The sequence below is a fragment of the Kryptolebias marmoratus genome, linkage group LG16 (assembly GCF_001649575.2).
Source record: "Kryptolebias marmoratus isolate JLee-2015 linkage group LG16, ASM164957v2, whole genome shotgun sequence".
Classification (NCBI taxonomy): domain Eukaryota; kingdom Metazoa; phylum Chordata; class Actinopteri; order Cyprinodontiformes; family Rivulidae; genus Kryptolebias; species Kryptolebias marmoratus.
The window spans coordinates 22,375,845-22,400,787 of record NC_051445.1 but is presented as its reverse complement, the minus strand read 5'-3'; the positions used below and the strand labels follow the sequence as shown (position 1 = coordinate 22,400,787).

The following is a 24,943-nucleotide window of genomic DNA, read 5'->3' as shown; positions in this document are numbered from 1 at the left end:
ACAATGCTGTGTACATTACTGTGTGACTAATGCCCTATTTATGTGGAACATATGCCAAAAACACAAAGGAATACACAGCTCTAACAAGATGTACACAGAAAACTAGCAGGGTTAACGCCGCAATAAAGCATAAAAGATAGGCCATAATACCATTGCAGTGCAAGCAGAATGTTAGAATAACCTAGCATGAGATTGTGTAACATTTTTGTTTGTCACAACTACATCATTTTTATTGTTATAGTGTATATGCATGTAACATTCCAAAGTTGCTACCTTGGTGCAACAGATTTTTTCAACATGACCAGTAATTCTATAGCAACCTGTCTTATGCCAGAGAAGTGGCTCCCAAATGGTTTAGGTTTCAGCCAAAAATAAATAACAGTAACAAAGACTTGGAATCATCACAGCTGCTGATTGAAGTGTACAAATATTACTAACAAGACACTTAAAAAAGGGCATAATAACAACACAAAGCCTCAACAACTGGTAAAGTATGTTGTATAGGTTTTATTTTTTTATTTATTTATTTATTTTTTTGTCAGATAAGGTAAAAAAAAGTCTATAAACAATCACTTTTGGAGAGCATCTCAAGACCCCTGACCTGATGTTTCATGACCCACAGTGGGATCAGATGTGAAGAGTATCAGCATTGTGTTAAAACTGTTAGTTTCTTACAGCCACATGTCTTAATACACAAAAGTGAGACAGGGATATTAATATCTATGTCTATTCAATTGAGTAAAAGTTGAGTCATATAATCCTTGATTAGAATATGGATATTTTTTTCCAATTGAAAAATAAAAGGTAACAGTTATTTTCCCCCTCCTCTTTCTTCTTGTTTCCATCCTGTTGAGGTAAAGAGGTTTCTCTTCCTGCCGTGTGAGCTACTGCAGCTGTAGGAAGCCTGCAGAAGCTCAGCTCACATTCTTTGCGTTTTCTTTGTGATTTTATGCCGCACCTTTTTAAGCACAGACGCTCTGGTTTCTGCTACGGCAATCAGCATCGACCACAGGCACAGTTCTTTTTATTTCTCCTTTTTTTCAGAACCATGACTCATTATATATGTCAGAAATAGAAGTGACACACTGCAGCTTGTGTCAGTGGCACACCATGTGAGGTAACTGGGTGGTTAGCGTGTTGCTGCTACTATATGTTAGTGAACAAAATCAGCAGCTTTCAGAATGAAAACAGCAACACTAAATGTTGTGCTTTCAACTAAAGGCAGGAAGCCATCAGATAAAATGACCCACGTTAGTTTCCAAACTCTACTGATATGAAATGTTCAGCAGCTCTGGTAGATTTTTTATTTATTTATTTATTTATTTCAGAAACGAATTGTGTTTTTCACATCATGCGGTGAGAGAAACAGCAAAAGATTCCAGTCATGCTTGAATGGATATTGGTGAGTGGGGGCGGGTGGTCAGCTTTATTATGCAGGAGTGGACCTCAGTAGATATATCTTTCCAAATTGGCCATATTAAACATAGCAGAAGACAAAACCAGACAGAGAGGAGATCAGACACAAGGTTTCTATTTGAACTTGGGGACATAAAGAGTTACATATGGAGAAGTGTGCCTTGCTGATGAACAAAATGACTGGGGAGCAGTAGCAGGGTTGTGCCTGCAGAAACTCTACGAGTCACAATAATATGCATGTGGCAGGTGATTGAGATGCGTAAACGAACAAGGCACGTGCACTGCTGCAAAGCTGAAAGGAGTAGGGAAGGGCAATTAGAGGCAGGGAGAAGGTCAAAACAAGGGAGAGAGACAGAGACAGACAGAGATGAGCATTCCTCATGTTACGTCTCAATGAACCAACAGGGAATCTCACCCGCCCACGCTCTGGGAGATACTCCAAGAGGGAAACCTTAAACTACGACATCAACCCTGAGCTCCACTAGTAAACATGTTTTTCAAACTTTTCTTTTCTCTCCCCATTCGTACCTGTAAATCACTTTGTTCCAGGATAGTTTTTTTTTTTATTTTTGTTTATTTTTATCTATTATTTTTAATGCATGTTTGAACTAAAAATCTTAAAAACCGAGTTTGTATTGGAATAGGGCCACTCGTGGCACAGTGTCAGAGAGTGTCGTACGACTGATAACCACAAGACTTTCCATTCTCTCCTTCCCTGCAACATCTGCAAAATGTTTCTGTTCCCGACAGCGCCTCCTCCTTCAAAACCAACCTCCACCCACGAGCAATGCACACAAACAAATGCAGACACATGCAAACACGAAACCACAATATCCTTTACCTTTGTTCTGGCCTTCAACTTAAACTATAAGTAGGGGGGGAGGCACAAAACAATGAGCGGTACAGCTGCAGCTTTAATTTAAAAGAGAAATAAATGGACACACTGGCTTGCTTTTAGACTTTCTCTTCAAAAGTAAACCACCAGTCGTATTGCTCTAAATGACTCACTTGTGTAAATTAGATTCACAAAAACTAACACCAGACACAGCCAGGACAACTCACTCATTCTTCAAGCAGTTAGACCCGCTGTGGGGTGAGGCTTCTACGAGTCATCGTCTTTGTGTGCACCTGGTGACAGCCTGGCAACACCTCTGTTGTCATAGTAATGCTCACAAAAACAAATCTCCTTATTGGTTATGCTTTTATTAACTAAAGCTTGGTTAACGATCAAAAGGCACAAACTACGTGCTCCACCTGGTTTAAATAAGTTAAAGATCGCAATAGTTCAAATACAAATTTTCGACACGAGCCTCAGCTCCTGCTCTAGAACTCTCAGCAGCTGTGAAATATTTGACCCTATAATGAACTTCTGGTTTTTGACTCCATTCTTCTTCTTCTCCTTTTTTTTTCTTTTCTTTTTTATAAACTGACAGCCAGAAGTGAAATTACCTTCTGAAAGGCACAACTTGAGCACAACAGCTTTCGCTGACCAAAAAGTTCATGATTTTTGCAAATGGAAAATGTGAATCACATGCTTAATTGGGGAGGCTGTCTTGTGAAACAACCCAGATGTATTTTGCAGGCACGTGTCTTTTCCAGAGATGATTTTAAGGAGCATTTTTCCCTCTTTCCTGTTTACATATCTCAAGGTTATTTTCCATTTTATTACCTTTCTGCTATCGCTACTGCCTTGAATAAAAATGCTTCAGTAATTTTACACACATTCTCAAGGCATTCACCTTTGTGCCCAAGGAAGAGAAACGCCAAAGAGTCCAAAGGGATTTCCTTATGACTGACAACCACGGAAGCACCTGGTTTCTGCCAATCTGTAAACCGGTGAAACTGCAGAAATCTGCTTCAGATCAAGAAGCTTCAGTAGAAATTATGACCTGACAGTAGATTTATGATAAGTTTATATGTAGGAAGAGACTTATTTTTGATGTATAACAAGGAAGGTGTGAGTTGGTTTGACCTTGGAGCTGAGAGGGATGGTGGTCAGAGGAGTTGAATTTCATCCTTTTTCATCCAGCCCAGCTGTGTGGCAAAGATGGTCTAAAGACTAAAAATGATGGCTGGAGGATCACCCAGTGTTTCAACCTCAGTGTTACAGCATTTCATTCTGAAGATATAAGATATGCTGGTGTTAAATGCGTGTGTTACATGGTATTTTACCGCCTCACAAGGGTCAGAGCAAGATCTTTTCTAACAAACATTCAGACTGACCACATGGTGAAAATGAATGTATTTTTTTGTATTTTAGCTAGGTCTTTTTGACAACTTGTAGCCAAATATGAGCCAGGTTCCATTAAAATATAACACTATTCTTATGATAACAAAAGTTTCAAGTTTAAGACCTGCCCCAGATGAATAATTGTCCCTGGCAGATTAAAAGGGATTTTCTGGCTATAACATGTTCAGACAAATTTGAAGAAAAGGTGAACACAACAAGAAAATTTAGGCATCTTCCTGCTAAGATTTCTTTTGCATCAAAAATAATAAAGCTGTTTGCTTTTTAGTTTTTACACCAACCCACAGTTGGTGAAAGATTGAAGCTGTAAAAAGAAATCTATAAGTAAACGACTGGTTCAAATGTTTTGAAGTGGGGTTCTGTGGAAGGATTATGAACAATTACTGTCTTATCTGCGAAAGATAGCTTTTCAAACAGCCTCAGTTTGGAGAACTAGAGTTTAATTCTGGACAAATTCACAAGCTAATGGCTAATCTGATCAAAGCTGAGATCAAAGTGGATTGCTGCCTTTTTAGAACAACTCCAATCTAAAAAAAATGAAAGCAGTTCAGGCAAACACTCCTTTATAAACCTTTAAACAGATGGTTGTTTTGCACCACACAGTTATTCCATCAGAAATAGTACAGCATTCCTCCTGGAAGTGCCTCCAGGTTGCACTGGAAGTACGACAGCTAGCTGCTGCTGTTGTTATTTGCACTACCAGAATAAGCATGGAATTCTGTGGAAATTAATGGAAATCTGATGGTAAGGTAATGGTTTATAAAACAGCACTCACAAAAACTGCTATAAAACGTTTTAGAACTGGAGTTGCTTTGAGAAGGCAGCTATCCATCTACACACCTACACTAATCTGGTCAGAATTAAACTCTGTTCCTCCAAGTTAAACAGGTCACAACAGATAAGGTATTAATTGTTCATTATCTTTCCACAAAATTTAAACTGTTGCTTTAAGGAAGCAGTCACATTTATTTTTAAACAGATTAAACCCTTAAATTTGCAGTAGTACTATTTTACAATTGTGCTGGTGAGGGGGAATTAGAAGTTAAGCTCCCAAACAGCTATAAAGCAGCATGCCATCTTAATTAAACTTTAATTTAACACATTTTTATCTTGTGAGCTAAGATAATGAAGGTTATTCTAGCAAAACCCCAAAAGGACTGTCTAAACAAACCTCAGCTAATTTGTATGATGTTTGTTTTCCAAGGTGGAAGTGTTTTGCCAGGTATTAGCAGTCTTTGAATAAACTTGAACAATTTAAATGATACTGTATAATGCACTTGTTTTAAAATCCTAATGTTTCAACCGGATGCTGAGATTTCTTCTTTGCTGAGAAGACAACCCAAAGTTTGTTTTACTGGGTTATGTTGCCTGTATGTTACAGATTATTCCTTAGCTCTTCATTATAAAGAAGATGTGGAGAAGACCAGACTTCTCCCTGCTGCAGACTGGGCCGTGTGGCCCAGGCAACCCTCCAATCCAACCAGATGCAAAAGCCATCTTGCTCATCAGGGAATTCCCTCACCTCCTCCCCCCTGAGTCAGAGTGTAGGCTTTCCCCATCTCTCCCCCTCTGTTTGTCTGTCTGTCTCTCCATTTTCCCTGCCTCCAGCACTCATTCCGTCCACGGAAAGCAGGGCAAGCCAGAACACACACTGCAATAGGTGTGCCAGGTATGTCTTCCTACACCTTTGCCAAAAGAGAGGTTTGGGCAAACTAAAAAGACTGGCACACGACACACACACACATAATAGAAATAACATAAAAATGGAATCAAGCACAACAATGCTAATGGAGATGGAAAGTATGATAAATGCCAGTTCTGTGGCTCTGAAAAAGATATTCTTCCCAGACATAAAAAAGAAGAGGCCAGATAAAAAATACTAGCTTACACTGCAGCAGAAACAAATATGTGATCTTGCTCCAGTCTGATTCACCTGATCCCTTCTCCTTATGAGGTCTGTAATAAACTGAATAGCTATTAAAAACAGTAATATTGATTAATCTGATGGTGAGATAAGAACTTTCCATAAAAGTAACATGAGTAAACACAATATTTTGCTGGGAGCAGGAATTGATTCTACACTTGGCATTCAGCGATTAAACAGATTTAACATTAGCGCAGGATATTAGCTCAACATTACAGTTCACACGAACACAAGCAGCTTTTCTAAGGAAGAACAGCCTTTCTTTGCCTTTTTTCTTCCATCTATTTATTTCTAAGATCTGGGGATCTGGTCTTTTCCGTTTCGCTCCTCTACGGGGAATCCTTTGTGGATGACTCACAGAAAACACTTCCTACTGAACAACACAAACAGGCCCGCGGGCTAGTAGCTAAAGTGGGTACTCACATACACAACAGCGAACACACAGCAGTGCAGTGGATGTTCGGAGTTTGCATCAGTTATCCTGTGGGTCACGAAGTGGAGCAGTGGGGATGGACGTGACATTTAAAAAGTAGAAGTAATTATTTTTTTAAGGCGCATTAAGGTTTCCCACAGTGGCAAAAGGGATGAGCTCTGCTCATTTGATACTGGGGATGTCTCAGGTGGGGTGGGCATGGGTAGGGGGCCAAAGAAACATTTAAAAACAACAGTGAGAAAGGGAATCTTAAAGCAGACAAACAAAAAAATGGCATGCATTTCCTTCACTAAGTCCCTGTTCAGTTGTGGCACTAACATCCATCATGGGTGAATTGACTGCATTCGTATAGAGTTAAATACAAGTGTAAATGCTGTCAGTGCACAAATTGAAAACAATTCCTTGTGTACACAAATGTTTGGTAGTCTAAATGCATTTTGAGCCATGCTATAGGACTACCTGAACTGATGTGAACCCACACAAGCAGCAAGACTTATTATCTAAAGTCTTGAGGCAAAGAATAGTCAGCTTTTCCTGACAGCTGATTAAAGATAGCTAAACAGACATCCTGTAGATTTTTCTGAAGATAAGTAGGGCTTTTTGTTTGTTTTTTTTTTGTTATCAACAAAAATAAAATTTCTAAATTCAATATCAGTCCCCTCTGTCACTTTAAATAATCTCCTATCGTTATCATAAGTGACTTCTGTCATTTTTCAAAAATAAAAACAAAGAACAAAAACAAATAAAAATGCTTTGAATGTCTCCATTCTCTTTAGTTAACCACAAACTGGTAATGGACAATTTCTTCAAATGTTGTAGCATTCATTTAAAGTGTTAGCATATATATATATATATATATATATATATATATAAAAACCTGCAAATGAAAGTTATTAAACAAGCGCATGTATTTATAATTTATGGTCGTCCCATTTGTGCTAATAGGCTTTTGAACTGTCTGTGATCCTCCTCAGACACAATTTAGATAATTTTAACTCCCTGTTATATTTGGAAAAAACTGGACGGAGTCTCCCCAAATCCGTCTGTTGCTCCTTAGGTTTTGTGGAACTTTCTGGAAGGTGTTTATTGGACTCAATTTTGGAAATTGAGCAGTCGTTTTGACCTTTGATGGCAGCAGCAGTAATGGCTGTCATCACTGTGGCAAAAGCACTGATTGGTTTTGTGCCTTCCAAAGAGTTTGGCTGTACTTGAGTATGTGCGTGTGTGTGTGTCACATGTCTGGGAGAAATAATTACTGCGGTGCAATGCTTTCATGGACATATTTAGTCATGATCTTTTCCAGAGGAAAATAAAACCAGAGTTAAAGAATAAATCTGGAATATAATAACACTTTTTTTTAACATTTTTAAAATCATTCAAGTTTGGCCCTTACAAAATCAGCAATACGACAAATCTGATTTGTGAGAACCTTTATGAAACAACATATTTGCAGCTTTTATACTATTTTGCACTTATCATTGCTCATACACAGTTACAAGTGATGTACATGTGTTCTTGGGTTTACATGTGTGATTAGAGTGTGTGGGCATCTCTGTAATAGGCTTTTGACTTAGGAGACCCTGTGGTAGGTCATTAAAGTTTACATAAAAGCTGTTTAAATAGATGACAGATAAGCGCTTTCTCAGTCTTTTTCTCTCCTCCTCAACACCACTGAGTCAGAAAACAAACCACTGAAATATCAGGTGCGGGGATCCCCCTAGAGCAGAACTCCACGTTAACTAATGTCTTTAGCGGGTATTGGGGATAGAGGTAAGGAAAACTGAAGATGTAGGAAGGAGAACAGGGAAAAGAGAGGAAACAGTGCTGAGGTAAAAAGAGTGGGTGAAAGAAGGGAAACACAACCTAGAAGGGGGACTCAAATAATGTGTGTGGGGAGTGGGGATATGTATGGGCTTTCCGCTCCAGGGGATCCCCCTTCATGACTAAGTAAATCCAGGAAGGTCAATACCTCATATTATTAAGCTCAGCATTTGGCAGTCTGTGGCCTGTGTTGTTGGTGGTTGTATAGTTTTTGCTTCTAGTGATCAAGGTTTGGTGTTTGCCTCTTTTTTGGGGATATATATGTGCTGCCCTTGATGGAAGGTGCTTAACTAATTGTGGTGACTTTTTGTGCATGATGCTCCTTTTGGTAGTGCATAGATAAAGAAAGATCTTGTACAATTGTTTTAAAACAAGACTGAACCTTGGTTTTGGGAAGGCCTGTGCTTCCCATAAGTCCAGTAAGTACAGTTTTCCATAAATGGTTTTCCACAACTCTGAATTATCTTGGACATTAAATGGTCTGGTTTTGATGTTTATAGTTTAATGTCTAAGGTCCTCTTCACAGCAAATGACAACATCATGATGGTGTTTTAAAAAAAAAAAAAGCAGCCGGAATGGTTTTGCAGGGTTTACGTGAGGTCTTCGATGGGGTATCAAGAAAACACTGGGCTCCCCCTTTTATGTCTAATAGAAAAGAAATAGCAGGATAAACCTATTTGGTGAGTATTAAGAGCGTAGCAGTATCATGATTGCCTTCAAAGTGAAGGAGATTTTTCAAATTTGCACGATCCAGTCACGTTCTAACAGTTTATGGAGAGCATAGCAGCGTTGTCATCTTGTGTGAGTCTTGAATAGTCCTTAGATGGTTTGTTGACTTTATAATTCTGACCTCCACCAAAAGAGTAAACAATTTTCTTAATAATTTATGGTGATTTTTATAGGAAACAAAAAAAATCAAATCTGGCCATTAATGTGTCCTTATTTGTATTATAGTTTGAGCCATACAAGTTGAGCTATTTTAAGTTGTATTTCATTCATAGTTTTTCCCATTTTAATATTACTCAAAAGTAAATTTAAAAAGCAATAAATAACTTATTAAAGGTTATGTTGCAATACAGTACAAGGAAACCCCTCAAACAGATTTTTGCTTTGAGTTTTGTGGGTGCAGTCAAAAGAATTATCATTATCATCAATCAATCTGCAAGCTTGATGAGTAGCCTTTCGTTCACCCACACAGTGAGAAAACACACAGACCAATAAAAGGAATACAGGGTCTAAATAATGGCAGTCACAGCAACAAAGTTAATTGTCAGAGGAGCGGGCTAGCAAAAGTAAGTGAGTGAGTGGGTTAACTTTCAAAAACAGGCCCGCAGGGGAAGGCGGGACAACCAGGGAGTGAGGGAAAGTGAGAAAAAGAGATATTGCACACGCACTGGTTGTGATTCATTCCTTCACTTGTGGCAAGCACCAAAGAACAGGCAATGGAAACTTCAGCAAATGTAAATACGCTTTGGTTAAAAATATAGTGGCCTAATGCACACCACATGTGGCTTGCTGGCAAGTCTTGCTCTATTTTGATAGGAAGAAAATCTAAGAAAGGACAACTGGGAAGAAAAAGATAGAGACATTTGAAAGAGATATCAGATGGGAAATGAAAATGTTGTGAACACAGTCTGATTAGGTTAGACGACACTTTACCTTGAGCCTTTTCCACGAACACCACCTTGGACTCAGGGAGGAAGTTGAGGCCAGTGAGAAGCATCATTTTGCCTCCAGTGGTAGGGTAACTGGTCACGCTCTGCTTCTCCACCAATGGAAGCTCTTGAGCTGAACGCTGAGCTACAGACAGAAACATGCGCACACATAAACACACACCTTTTGACACAGGGTGCAAATCCACATGAACACTTACTGATCACAATGTACTTTGAAAATAACATGTTCATGACACAACCAATAAAACAGCAGCTTTTGATTACAAAAGCAGACTTATCAAATTTATTATGATGATTTCATGACCCCTAGCTAGGAGCTTCTCAGCCAACAGCTGCTTTAAAAATGACATTAAACAAGGCGTAAGACGGATAAAAATAACAAGTTCATAGTCAGATCCTTGGTCATTATTTCCATCATGCAGCCTGTGGCCAACCACTTGTCTCTGCTATTGTTAAACTGAGTCAACCTAGTCACCTTTGACCTCTGAGAATGCTGTTAAGATTCAGAGCCAGACAATTACAATGTATATTTATTATTATACAGATATGGATTTCATCTGTCATCTTAGATAAGTAGCAGATTTTCAACAGTTTAAAAAAACTGTCATGATGAGCCAACTTTAATTAACTTTGACTTTCAACCTTAAACTATAATGCCAGCTCTGTATCACTGTCTTGCTTTCATTATAATTTCCTTGGGTGCAAATAACATCACACTTCTGCATACGAGTGAAGGACAAAGAAACAGAAGTTTCTTTCAATGAACCTATTCAGACATGCCAATAACTGGGACTGGCAAACGACTTTTGTGTAACCTGTGCTAATAATGTGGTTTTACCACAATAACTTGTGCATTCAGTCTTAAATTTTGAATTAGAGAAAGACAACACATGTGTTTGGCATCATGTATAATCCATCTATTGCCAAGGCAAATCCCTTTTATTATAGAAACCTTATTGGGTCCAGGAGTACTGAATTTGCTCCAGCAGGTAATAAAATACTAGCTCATTTTATTGGATTACAACAATAGGTTCCACTTTTCGTCTAAGTGGAAAGCCAAGAAAAAAAGACAGCTTTTGTGTTTGTGTGTTGATGTCTCAGACTTACAGCATTCAATAGGGTTTGAAGCAACCTGTAGGGACACTGTCCTGCCGTTGGGTTGGTTGATGTGTACACGAAACACCAACCTCACTCGGGTGTTTTTCCGGCCAATGTCCGTTTCTCCTTTACGGAGCTCAATGTCTGAATTGCGAAGCTTTAGGATCCCTGCACAATCAATTCTAGGATTAGGGGGAAAAAAAATGTATGAGCACAGTCATTTATGCAAAACTGTCCAGCAAATGTATCTCCCACCCCCTACCCCTACCCCTGAGACTGTATCCAAAGTGACTTTGCTATTAGACTATATCAATCCTGCTTTGTCTTTTTAGACCATTCACTAAATGCATTTTGTGTTTAAACTGCTGCTAATCATTGCCACGTGTAGAAGCAGACCCTTCCCTAAACTGTCTGTCTTTATTTATTTCATTTTACAATTTGGGAGGTAAACGGCTAAAATTTCTCTCCTTCTATTCGGTGGGGGAGGTGGGGGGAGACTTGCAGCCATGGTCTTTCATAAATTTAAATAAAACTAGTGTGGCTGGTAAAAGTGAGTGAAAACAAATGGGATTTGGTTTGGCATTTAAGTCATTTTACATGGTAAATTTTTGGGCACTATTCCTGGAACATGGCAGGTTTGCGCAATCAGAATGAGGAAAAACTTAACTGAGCAGACTTGCTGCCAGTCCTTATCAGACTGACAGACAGCATGATCTGATGTTTTACTGGGCCCTTATTTTCATAAAAACTCAAGCTGATTGACCAAGCAAAATCAGCTGTGGTAACATTTCAAGCACCATGCATTTAATAATAATAATAATAATAATAATAATAATAATAATAATAATAATAATAATAATAATAATAATAATTTTGAGGGTGTCTTTCAAAAACCAAAAGTCACCTTACAAAAACAAATAAAAATCAACAATTAATGAAAACAAAATTAACAAACAATTATATACAAATTTAACCTACTTTAGAACCATCACATTTTAAAGAAGGAAAATCCATATTTATGAATGTGGATACATTTTTTGTACCCTTTTGTTAAAGAAATAAAAACCCACAAAGGACACTAAAACAACTTGAAACTGACAAACATAATTCTAAGAAAGAAATACTGAAAATCAGGGATTGTTTTTTTCGCACTAACTAAACTGACCTTGTCAGAAAGGATGGTAACTTTACCATATTTGTTGATGCAACACCTTTTGCGGCGATCAATGAGACTTCTGCACCTGTCCACAGGTATTTTAGCCTGCTAACCTTTTAACTGCTGCTTCTAACTGCTCCTCCATCTGTCTCAGGTTTAAAGGGCTCCTTATCCAGACTGCATGACACCCACTACACCCTGTAGCAGATGCAGCAAAGCAGAACCGAGCCTCCTCCACGTTTCTCTATAGGTACAGGGTTCTTTTCTTTGTACGTTTCAGTTTTGGGTCTGTGCATATTGAGGTGATGTGACTTGCCAAAGCAGCACCAGGTATGTCTCATCTGTGCAAAGGACATTCTTTCACAAGGGTTAAAGTACTATTTGGATTTATAAGGTTTCTTGGGTTCAGTTCAATTATGGGCATACAATGAATTTATTCCAAAAATAAGAGAACAAACTGGAGCTTTATGAAAGTCCTAGTGCAGTTTTTGATTTTCTTCATCCCACACAGTAAGTAAATGATTGCTGGCACTGAAGCAGAAAGATAGATGCTTTTATCAGAGTGGCTGTTTAACATTTCAGTGGAAAGAGACAGTTAAAGGCTTTTCTTCATATTTATCTGTTAAAATCATCAAAGGAAATAAAGAGGGAACTTTCACTCCTCTGCTTTTAATCTGAGCGCTAACGACAAAGATGAGAAAAAACACACTTCCTTCTTAGGAATGATTAAAAAAAATCTCAGAGAACACACTGAATCAGAAATGTAAGCAGTGCCTGTGAATATGTGTGATTATAGCAGTTTTGTTGTGACCGTGAGTCAATACAAATGATAAAACTATTCATACACTCACAACCTCTTATGTAAGCTCTAAATATCACTTTAAAATTTTTTGAACTTAACTAACATGGTTCATAAACACAGCTGTCACTTTCTTGAAGTATTTTAAAATACAGATGGCAAGTGATAAAAAAATCACTGCAGTTAAGAGGTAATGGCTCTATGCGATGCTCAAAGACAGTGGATTATCCGTAACATAGAGTTCTGGGCCTAAGTCCAAGAACTCTGTCCGAAAGAAACCCCAGGACAGAAACTACTGCCTGGATATGCTGTAGAGTGCAGCCCCTCAGATTACTACAAGTCTGGAGGGAGGACGAAGAGGCCAAACTCGTTGCTTAAATTGAAGAGTACAGTAGGTTTTTGATGAAGCACAAATATATTGAAGGCTTTTTTATTATTCTAAGCACTCCCTACATCAAACAAATGTGCTTACTGGTTTAGGTGAAATATATAAAAGAGGATGACTTAACAATAAAAGTGGCTTTCTTACATTTTAAGTGTTGTTTATTAAAGGGGACCTATTGTGCTACCTTGAACAAGTCAGGATAGGTCTGTGGGCTGTACAAAACGTTTTCATTAAATTTAATACACAAAATCATTCTCAGATTTTGAGATTTCACTGGATCAGTTCTGCCTGTTTTGAGCTCATTTCAGAATGAGTGGTTTTAGGGCTATGCCACTTTTAATGCAAAAAGCTGCTGTTGCTGTTGTAGATAGCTCTTTGGAAGGCCTCAGTTTGGAAAAATAAAGTTTACATCCAAAGGGACGGATTATTGATAATTACTGGTTTGAATGCAGCTAAGACCAAAGTGGATTGCTGCAATCTTAAAATTCCAATCTCAAAAATGTCAAAGCAGTTCATGTGAGCGCTATTGTACAATCCTTTACATCGCCACCAGTTTGTCATTACACAATTGTTCATATAGAATTTTTGGGTTGTTTGCCAGCTCAAATTGTGGCAGCAACAGAAGCTAGCTATAGCATCTCCAGTACAGATTGTTCCAGCAGGAATATCAACTTTTTAGAGAGGTAACCATGAAGTGTGACAACAGCAGAGGCATTAGGATTTAGAAAATAATATTCCTATAAACTGATATTAAATTCTGGAAATTGAAATTCCAATCAGTTTTGCTTTTAGCTCCACTTGGACTAGCCATTAGCTCATCAATTTGATCAGAATTTAGCTCTCAACAAATTGAAGACATTCAAAGAGCTATTAAAACAGGTAACATACATAATAATTGTCATTAACCCTTCCACAGAACTATTCCTCGATGTTTAAACATCAAGGAAATATCACAAAAATCCCAAGATTGTTTTAGGTCTAAATAGATGTAATCAAACACTGATTGACACAAACAATGTTTTCAAGTTATTGTTAATGTTCTTTGGGATTTTTGACAACAGAGGATACAATTAACAAAAGAAAATGGATGATATTTTACGGCAGTCGGTCACATGTCCTTCCAGGCAAACATAATATTTTATGTTTATTTCGAAAAATTGTTTAAAAGTATTTATTAAACAAATTTGATTAAACATTGCATGGTGTTAGGAAATAGTTTCAGACTTGTTGAATTTCATTCATATTGACCTGTTTTAAAATTTGGTCTAAATTTAAAAGCGTCTGTTTCCTGATCTTTCCTTCAACTGTGATGTAGATAAGGATGTTGATAAATGATGACAAATTCCATGTTAAGGAATTTGAATGTGTATCACTGACATGCTTGCCAAGTTTGTCTTCTCTTCTTTTTTTTGCAATATTTTACATTCCCAATTAGCTCTTGCAGCTGAATTCTGAAAAACTACGATACAGTAGGTAAATTAAGTAAATTGGAGACTTTAAATTGCCTTTAGGAGTGTGAGAGTGCATAATGGTTGTTTGTTCTACTGGCATATTGGTCAACTTGAATGTAACACAAACACATCATACTGGTGGACCAATATGTTGTGTCTGTATTATCATGCTCTCAAATCCTACAGGCATTATTTATACAACATAGGACAAAACGACCCATGAAATGTGTGAACAAAGAAACATAATTTCCTCAAAAGCTGAGCATTTCTTAAGGGTGAAATTACAAAGGCATGTTTAAAACTGAACTATTATATACATCACCAAGCATCCTGTTTGGTGAGCTGTCACACAATGCGAGGTGGGAAAAAAATAGAGCCTTTTGTGTTTAAAGTGGTTTACCAAAAAGATTCTAAAATAAAAAAGAAAAGAGATAAAAGCTCAACATGTGGAGGTCTCAGAGTACTCACATGGCCCTCATGTTATTTTCAGGCAGCAGAGGGATCTCCAGGATTTTGGTGTTGGATTGCATGACTTCGTGGCTGGCGGTGGAGACGGTTTTGCCAGTGATACGGTGGACCTGGTAGAAGGCATGTGGTCGCAGGAGGCGATCGTCTGCGGTCCCGATGAACAGCTGCAGGGTGAGTGGCTCGCTTTCCATGTAACCATACAGCTGGCAGGAGAACAAAGAAACCCAGGTGAGAAGTAACATCAAGGTTTTAAGACGCTCAGCTGAGGCAGCCTCTCATTTAGGAAATAGAGATTAAATGTGCATCAGCTACTGATGGTTAAAAGGGCCTTTAATGATAGCTTAAATGTGGTAAAGGGGCTATGAACATAACCTTGTTGTTGTTGTTTTAAGACACACTTCTGCCTACAGTTGTATTAAGTGTAATTTATGAAGTTTTTTAAGGTAATAAACATGCCAATACCAGTAAGTGTGGGTTGTTTCAACAGAATGAAGGGGTAATTGGGAAACTGGTAAACAATTCTTAAAAAACTAAAGTCCAGGCATTCCTTGAAGGAATGCATATCACTGGCTGCCTTTCATGCCTAGTGTCAAACTAAGGTCATCTTATGTTGAGAAGGGACTGAGTATAACTTGTTTTGGTCAAATCTTGTAAATAAAATTATGTGGAGTCCCATGCTACATTGCGAGATATTGCAAGATCTGTTAAAGCTTGAAAAATGTGCAGAGGGTTACTTTTAGCTACTAACCCTTCAAATTATAGTTCCACGTCTGAAACTTTGACTAATTTATTGTGTTAGAGGTCAATTAGCTGTGGCAGCGAACTTGAAGTGTCTCCAAAAGTTAATTATTTGTAGATGTACTTCCAATGATTATCTTACGGTAGTTCACAAGATATTTTGCTAACAGTTAGAAAGTGTTTTTTATTATTATTTTAGCTACTACCACACAAGCTCAACCTGAGCTGAAAATCTGTAAAATTGACAGTGTTAGAGCCATTTTTGCGTTGGATTTGGAGGATAATTATACATATTGCTAAAGTCTCAATCATGGCATATAAAATGAGTTTAGTCAGTTTTTCCTACAAAGTGAGTAATTTAAACCTAAATCCCAAATATAAGAGTTGCTAAGAAAAAAACATTCTAGATGAAGTGTAACAAGCATCATGGTCCAGCGCCTTTGCCTTTGGCTACTTATGAACATGCATTATGATTTTCATTAAGGCTCAGAGACTGCGTCCAACTGTGATGAAAGTCACAGCTGTATCAGAACTGTGACTTCAAACAACTACCACTTCCTGTAGTAGACCACCATTACCTGCTACTGCTCAACTAATGAATGGATCAAATGTGTTCTAAAAAAGGTGCAGAAAAACTTCATCACCATGCACAGTTTGAAAAACACAGTCAGAGGTCAGCTGAACTGTAACTGGCTATTAGAGGTTTGAGCCAAGGAGGGTCCTTGGTTCATTTTCTGACAGTGTTTTAGCATATTTTGAAATTTTCATTATGTTGTAATGACTTAAAAATATGAATATTCAGTGAGGGTTTCAAGTTGTATAATGTGATAAAAGAGATCATACTTTAGGATATTTCGACAAACAAGTGATTTTTGGTAAAACCAAGTCTTAAAACCAAAGACCTCCCAGGTTATACTTTCAGTTTTCAGCATAAAATTGTCATATAAGTTAGCTATAATGGTGGATGTTTATATCAACTTGGAAATCTCTCCAAACCAAAAAGCCATAAAAGAAGCTGCAAAAGCTATCTGGTTCAGCACGCCCAAAAACGGAGAAGAATAACCGGTCAGCAGAGACCTCTGTTGATCCACCGAGGTGGCTACTTGACCGCTTGTGACTTCTACTGCGGGAGATCAGTTACTCAAGAACCAGGGCTCACTGAGCCATGGCTCTCTGAAAAATCCCACAAATTGGTCAATTACTCCAGCACACACCAGTGCACTGCTTCAGACCAATTTTCTCTGAGCTTCCCGTCGAGTGAAAACAGTGGTAATGTCAAATGGAATAAAAGACCCCAGTTGTTTATCTAACAGACTGACTCATATAACAAAATGCAGACCACATGTAGCCCATGACATAATCTGATTAATGGGTTTATAATTACCTTTGAGAGGACAAGCAAGGATGGGGTTGCAAGGAAGCATAAGGATGGTGGACGACTGGGGAGCCGTCATTGCAGGTCTTAGGAAATTAGCGCTACAAAGCCACGGACACGTAATGCCTCTGGTTTAAGAACAAATTTGTCTGGATAGTAAAAATTGTCTGCTGTGTGACATGATGATTCAGTGCTTACTGTCTATATTTAAAGACACATCTTTTGAAAATGAGACAAGTCAGAGTACGATGTGTTCCTTCTTTTCCCAGCTACAACATAATAAATTTGAAAACTAATTATTTTGCATAAAAATAAAGTATGGCCAGTCACTTAAGTTAAGTATATATCCATATGCTTCAATAATCTAGGAACCAGTAGTTTTCTGACTTTGCTCTTTGATTCAGATATCAAGGAGTGCATTGGGAGTGGTAAAGCTGAAGCTGTCAATCATCTCCACTTCCAACAATTTCTCTATTCAGTTTGCAATAGTGTCTCTAGCAGCTGTCTCATCCTGTGAGCTAGTCACACATGCTAGTCATCAGTGAGCTAGGCCGAGGTCAGGAGCTTCTTGAAGTCTTGGCATCCCTAGAGGCCACTTCATCTATGCAGTGATCTCACCGGCAGACCCTGCTCCCCTTGTTATATTTTACTTATAGTGTCACCAGAAGTAATTATCCATAGACACACATGCTACCAGTTACTTGCGCATTGTCTTGAGGGAGGGCCACGATGGGAGCATGAGTTACAAATCTGGAACTCCGGAGCGTTAAATTGCATGACGTTGTCTTTTGATTTAATAAAACTCAGGCAGCTGAACTACAAAGCTGTGTTGTCTGTCGCACTTGTCTCGGTAGAGTTTTTTTTTTAATTTGGTTTCTCTGTGACCTGCAGCCATTACCTCAGCTGCCACATGGCTGTAAGGAGGTCCACAAGAGTAGTGGTGCAGACTGGGTAGGACAACAGTGGGGAAAGGAAGGGGGGCTTATCTCTTCACTCGTCTTGCGGTAATGCACGGTAATTCTGGCATAGTCACTCAAAACCTCATGACCTCATGGGGGAGAGGAAGTGATTAATGAGGTCAGGTAGTCCTCTTGGTGACGCTAGTCTACCCACCAGCAAGTGAAGGTGGTCTACTCCCCCTGGACAAACTCACTCAATTTCTTTTCCATATGTGCTCCTTGACCCTCTCAGTTCAGTCCTGCCTGAACGTCTGCTAAGCTCCTGTGATGCTGAGTCAACTGCACACCACAAGCACAGCACAAAACCTTCCTTATTTGATTTATCAAGAATGGAAGAAGATGAGGATTATCAGTGGTATGGTGAAAGGTGAGCTCCATTGAACAAAGCTTCACATACACACCTGTGACCTAAGAATTGTTTGTGACTGATGCTGATTGTGATGTTGGATTAGAGACAAACATCTAATCCTGACCAGATGAGATAGTCTTGCTTTAGAGGCAGCCTGTCTGGCAAATGCACTGCATATAAAATAATTTTAAACAAACTGAAATTGTATCTTTTTGGTCTGTAGTTGTGTCTGAGTGTCAACTTTAGTCACAATATCTTCTTGAGATCCATTTAAAATCTAATCATGCACAAACAACTTCTGATAGCTGAGGTTCAGGTAAAGCATTGAAAAGTGGTAGCTGATGCATTAATTGTGTAATTTAAAGCATATGTATTGCTTGGGTCAGTTGGGGTGGTGTGAAATTTGAGAAGAAGGTGAAAAACTAAAAAATAGTAAAAACCACACATCATAAGTAGCAGTTTTCTGTAACAGATTATCTTCTATTGTCTTAAAGAAAAAGGACATTTTAAATGTTGCCTGCACCTGGTCTCAATAGTTCAGTTGAATGATTTGAACATGTGACGTTTAATAATGACTCAGTGGTAAATTAATTGAGTCTGTCCTGGCTGGAAATTGATTGTGAATACACTCCACAGGCCTGCTGTGGGCTGCCTCCTATCCCTCTGGAGTGATTTCTTTCATCACTGCCTGGAGAAATGTCAGGACTCACAGAAGTCCACGTGGCGCAGAGAATTGAAAAGATGAGCGCTGGAAGCCGAAGGGGTGGGGGTTTGGGGGATGGGGGAGTAGGTTAACTGCTTTAAGGAGGAGAAAGGAAACGCGACAGCAGAGTCAAGCTTTCCCCCTCCCCATTATCGCACTCCCTTCAAGTGCTGACACACGCACGCAGCAAGTCTTGGCTGTACCCAATTAAATGTACACCCATCCAAGTTGTCTCTCTTTCCAAACTTTACACCATCACCCTACTGCCATACTTGTGTCTCCTGTGCCTCATAATAAATATGCAAGTCAACATATGCAATCCTTTAATATCCTTCATTTCCATGGACTCACATGTGCTTTCTTTTATAAGCAACCAAATTTCTATGGTCCTTAAAATTTTGTTGAATTGTGTGCTTTAGTGTTATGTCATTGAGGGCAGAGTTTCAAGCACAAGCCCATGTCTAGACTAGTGACGGTCCAAAATCCATATAAAAATGGCTTTGTTACTAGCACAACCTGCCATGAGCAATATCATCCAAACCTTCAGATGGTTTTAGTAAGACGATGCATAGATGACTGCTGTGCACGTCCAATAACAACACTATGCACTCGTGTCTTGCCTCATAAATCTATAGGCTGTCTGGTTATCACCTCAAACCAGTGAAAACGATGCACATCTCTCTCAACTTTTTCCATGTGTTATTAAACGGTAATTAGTGGTAGCCCAATACTACTGTAAGGGAAACCTCGCAAATGGAGAACCACAATTTGAGACGGGGCAAAAATGCCCCTTTGGGCAACGAATAATAGCCCTGACTAAGCTCTAACAGCACTACAGGGTAAACTGAGCCTTTTGAATATCAAACAAGAGGCAGCAGTAGATTTAATGAGCAATTAGCTGCTACAGTATAGTTTGCTGTAGATGAAGGGGTGGGGGGTGGGTTCTTTGAGACATTACACAGTCAGTAGGCACCGGATCCCAAGGTGAAACCACACGTTAAAATCCCAGCACATTTGCTGAGGTCTTTCATGTTGCTATAGCAAAAACTTATGGCCAATTTGCTGCGCATTACATATAGTTGCTAAACAGAAGAGATGGTTATTAAGTCATGAACATTTTAATAGGGATGATGGCTACATCCGTCAGAAATTACAAGTCTGTTGGTGCTTTAGATTTAATGAGAGAGTGTATGTATGAAAAGGAAGCCTATAGGCCAGTAATTATCCTATACATGAACAGCCATAAGCAAAAGTACACTGCACATAACACTTCACAGGTGTTGTCGCTTGCTCGTACCAAGTGATTGGCAGAGTTTACCATGACTGAGGGGTGAATTTGAGTTCTTTTACAGTATCTTGGACTGGATCAACTTTTTTTTTACCACAGCAAGATTTTATCCCAGTTCTCAATCAGAAGTAACATGCAGTTAATGGTGATAGTCTGAAGTAGACCAGGTTGAACATTTTTTTTCCATAATACTGTCTGGAACAGTCTAAAAGGGGCTCCCCAAACAAATTGAACCAAAGCTAAGAGAGGTGGTTAAAAAGCTCCAAAAGCAGGGAAACACATTGAAGGAAAGAGTGCATGTCCAGAGTAAATAAGTGAGATTTGGATTGGAAAGAGTTGAAAATTGATGCAAACAGCAGAAGGGTAATAACTTGAGGTAACCCCTAATTGAGAGCTTTTTACTGGTGTGCAGCTGTCTTCAACCCACAATCCCTCTATCCTGTGTAGTGAACAGTGGCCGAGCTATTCTGTTCCTATTTACGATGTCAGATAAAATTGGTGCAAAACTTTCCTGTGTGTTTGCAGAGAAATACCTGTGTTTTTGAGTAATAACACAATGCTCTGCTTTTTTTTTCTTGCAATTTTTTCTACTGTTCAATGCAGAAACAGTGTATCCTTTCATTCTCTTCATCCTTGTGTTTTTTCACCTGGTGTAGCTTTCCAGCACACGTGTCACCATCATTCATAGCACATGTGTCCGATCATGCGTGAGCTAAAAAAACAATAGAGTTGTGGTTGACTGGGGTTGGCCACGAGGAAGGCCTGCTGGTGTGGGTTTGGGAGATGGTTGAAAGCTGAACAGTTCACATGGAGCAAGATCCTCAGGCTCCCAAGAGAAGGAGGAAGGCAGGATGAGAGGGCACACGGAAAGGAGGGAGGTGGCAACTGATGTTCCTTGGGATTCTGACTCTGTTGCAGCCCCACTGCTGCACCACCCACCGTGCTCAGACAACCTCAGGGCTACTCAGGTCCTAATCAGCAGGATCCAGAGCATCTCTAAGGGGCAGCCAAGTCGAGTTCCAGCTGCAATGTGACTCCTTCTGCCCCTTTTCCCTCTTCATGCGCCAGTTATAAGCAGCACAATCACACACATACATGCTTCCTTCAGCTGCTTCCTACACCCATGCCCTTGTGTCATTATTGACTCATTCTCCTTGACTGCACCTCACCCTTCCAGCGCCTGACACTCATTACCACAGGGCACTGGGGACCCCTGCATGCTCTATCCTTAAAGATAATAGCAATGCTTTTTTTATACAACACTGCATCAAGAAAGAGATAAAAACTAAAAGAGCTACATTTAAGAGAGCCTTTTTGTACTTATAACTTTTTAAAAACTCCAGAAGATACAATAAATGTTCCTCATTTGGATGTAATCCTGTAGCATTTACACATGATTGCCTAATCTTTAAAGATTTATCTTTCTGCCTGCTCCCTTGCTTGCAGTGGCTTCCAGTGTTATAAATCCTTCAAGATTTTCCACCTGACTGCATATAAAGTATCACAAACCTAAATTACCACCCATCAATGAGGAAAAGTAAAGTCCAAGGTATGTGGGAAAGGTGTGAAGACAAATCTGCATCACATTTTTTATGCTTGTTACAGCTTTACTAACAAATAGGCAAATGCAAAGCAAGACTTGGATATATCCTTGCAAAAAAAGCATTAAACAAAACTAGAATTTCTTGAACAATTTTTTTGAACAAATATCTGTGTAATGTGTTAGCACTAAAAATATTTTTTGTGAATGACTCTCAGCTACAATCATACAGACATTTAGCTCCATATCTATAAAAATGAGTAAGTTACAGCCATTTTCGTGTTTGCTAAAGTGGATTAACTGTAGCCGCCATCTTGAATCAAGTTGACTCAAAGTATTAATTAGTTTCAGATGTACCTCCAGTGATTATTTTCTTGGAGCTTCGATAAAATTTGTCCAGTGGTTCATGAGATATTTTGCTAATAGATAGGCAGGGTTGATTCCAACAGTTATTGCCAAAGTTTTAAACAAAGCTTTCTGTGATTTGTTAGTGCTCAAAGTAGACATGAATCTTGGCTGCAACCACACCGAATCTGAGCTCAATACCAACTCTTATAGCCATTTTTGTTTTCTAAGACTAAGTCGTTGTGGTGGCCTTCTTGAGTCAAGTTGACTCTAAATGTTAATCAGTTGCAGATGTACTTTCAATGATTAGTTTTTGAGAGTTTGAATAAAATCCATATAGTGGTTCACAAGACATTTTGCTAACAGACAGGCAAACAAAGACACACACTCACAGACATCAGTATATTTGAAGTATAAAATAATTTATCTAGGAATTTGAATAAAGAAAAAAAAGGTGCTAGGATGAAGTGCTGTTTCACACGTGTTGATATACAAAGGTTTTTAATGAAGGGGCATAATGACCCATATTCACAGAGAAAACCTCCAGGTTGAAAAGCCTGTTTATAACACCATGTTGGCCAACAGTTGACAAGTGCATTTGATGCTGAGTAGACCAGGATGTGCTGACAACATTTATTTACAAAACAGCTACAGAGCAGCCGTAACGCAGTGCCAAGTGTGTGACACGCCTGGACCACCAACCTTCAGCTCTGCTGCTCTAAACCGACATGTCCTGAAGATGCAATGTTTACTTGAATTGCATGAAGTTCATGAATTAAAAAAAATTAAGTTCAGTTTTTAACGAAACCTATGGAAACACCCTCAAAATTAGTTGGATAAATGTAGTCTTACTTTGAATTAACTGCATGAAAGTCAAATTTACTCTCAGCCTTAAGGACACAAAGTTAAATCCCCTCCTTGTGTAAACCCAGACGTCAGTGCAGAGAGTTGACAGCGTAGCAGAGAAAGGAGCTCTGTGCAGTGCCGCTGGTGAGTCTGACGTGTCCTCTTTGAGTGTTCGCCAAGTACAATAGTGAAAGGCGATGGTCCTCTTCTAAACTAATTGAGTCAGCATGCTCTGCAACTAGGCAAAGTGACCTTTTACTGTATTACAGTACACTTACTCTCAGCTTCAGGGACCATTAATAACACAGCAAACAAGTATCTGGTAAAATATAAAGCCTACTGAGTAAACATACTGTGCTGTGGCTCCAAAAGTTTGTGGAGTTATAATTTATCTACAGTCGTTTCATTTTAGGGCACAAGAAACATCTGAAGTAGAGTTCTGCAGAGATGTTGAGCAGTGTTTGTATGAATATCAAATAACATCCATTTACATAAGTCATCTTAGTCTTATTTTGAAGAGATAGTTTAGTTCTGTTCATAAATTCTGAATAAATAATTTCTTACCTGCCATAGCTTTTTAAACAATCTCGGTTTTGAGGAAAAAGAGTTTAAGTCCAACATGTCAGATGAGCTAACAACTAGTTTGAATGCATCTAAGACCAAAGTGAATTACTGTCTTAAAACAACTCCAGTTTCTATAGTTTCATAGCAGTTTGAGTGAATGCTATTTTATAAACATTTAAACTGACGTCACTTTTGATTGCACGGTTATTTACATAAAATTACATGGTTATTTGCGAGTGTAAAAAGTGGACGCAGCTAGTTGTAGCACTTCTGGAGCAGCTTAAGTTCTATCTGGATGGAATCTTATTATATTTCTGCCACAATAACTATATAATGCAAAATTAATGATGATATAAAAGGTTTACCAACATAAAATGTAGAAATTTTGAGTTGTTATTGTCAGGATTTGGTTATCTTTGGTTTGTGTTTATAGTTTCATGTTTCTTTTCGACAATAACAACGCTCCACCTTCCAGTGTCACTCCAGTGTGCTGTCCAGTTTTCCTTGTGTCTCGCCCCTCGTGTTCATTGCAGTCTGGACTTTCTAGGTTCTTGTTATTTAGTTTTTGTTCCTGCCACATCAGCCGTTTGGTATTGTTTCTTATTTTAAATAAATTAGTTTTTTCTTTTGGAGCTCTCTGTCTCAGTCTGCATCTTGGGTCCAAAACATCCACCAAAGCCGACAGAATGAACCAGCAAGTAAATGAGGAAGAAGACCAGGTTTTAAAGGCAGAGGGTAATTGCAAAATGAACACAGGTGACTGATTACAAACAAGGGACAGGTGTGGGTGGTTGAGGCAGACTGATAAGAACTACTGAGGGAGAGTGAGTAATGTACAAGGAACACAAGGAGCAGAACAAAAGAAAACATATTAAACACTGGAGAAATAAACTAAATACAGGGAAAAATAAAACATGAAACAATAAACCCAACCCAAAGATAACCAAATCTTGACAGTTATAAGTTGGCAAAATCCACTTTGGAGATGGATCTGCTTGTCAATATGGTCTGAGTGGACCCATATCTAAAGCGATTTGAGCTATTTCAATATGGTAAAAATACACTTTGGTTTTAGCTGATCTGTTCTGTCAGGCTTAAACTCTTTCTATTCCATATTCTACAGGTGCTGGTCATAAAATTAGAATATCATGAAAAAGTAGATTGATTTCAGTAATTCCATTTAAAAAGTACATTACATACATTACATATAAACTCATATATTTCAAATGTTTATTTCGTTTAATTTTGATGATTACAAATGACAACAAATGAAAATCTCAAATTCATCATATCAGAAAATTAGAATCTTGTGAAAAGGTTCAAAATTGATGGCACCTGGTACCACACTCTAATCAGCTAAT

At 38.5% G+C, this 24,943-nt stretch overlaps 1 protein-coding gene across 1 annotated transcript in view; it reads right to left on the bottom strand.

Moving 5' to 3' along the window:
* Nucleotides 1-24,943, bottom strand: part of LOC108234144 (nuclear factor of activated T-cells, cytoplasmic 1) — a 71,950-nt gene that overhangs the window by 37,705 nt on the left and 9,302 nt on the right. Inside the window, exons 4-6 of the mRNA XM_017413097.3 lie at nucleotides 14,876-15,078; nucleotides 10,626-10,798; nucleotides 9,502-9,642 (exon numbers count right to left, since the gene is read on the bottom strand). Coding sequence (XP_017268586.1) covers nucleotides 9,502-9,642; nucleotides 10,626-10,798; nucleotides 14,876-15,078 — 517 coding nt within the window. The remainder of the gene's footprint in view (nucleotides 1-9,501; nucleotides 9,643-10,625; nucleotides 10,799-14,875; nucleotides 15,079-24,943) is intronic.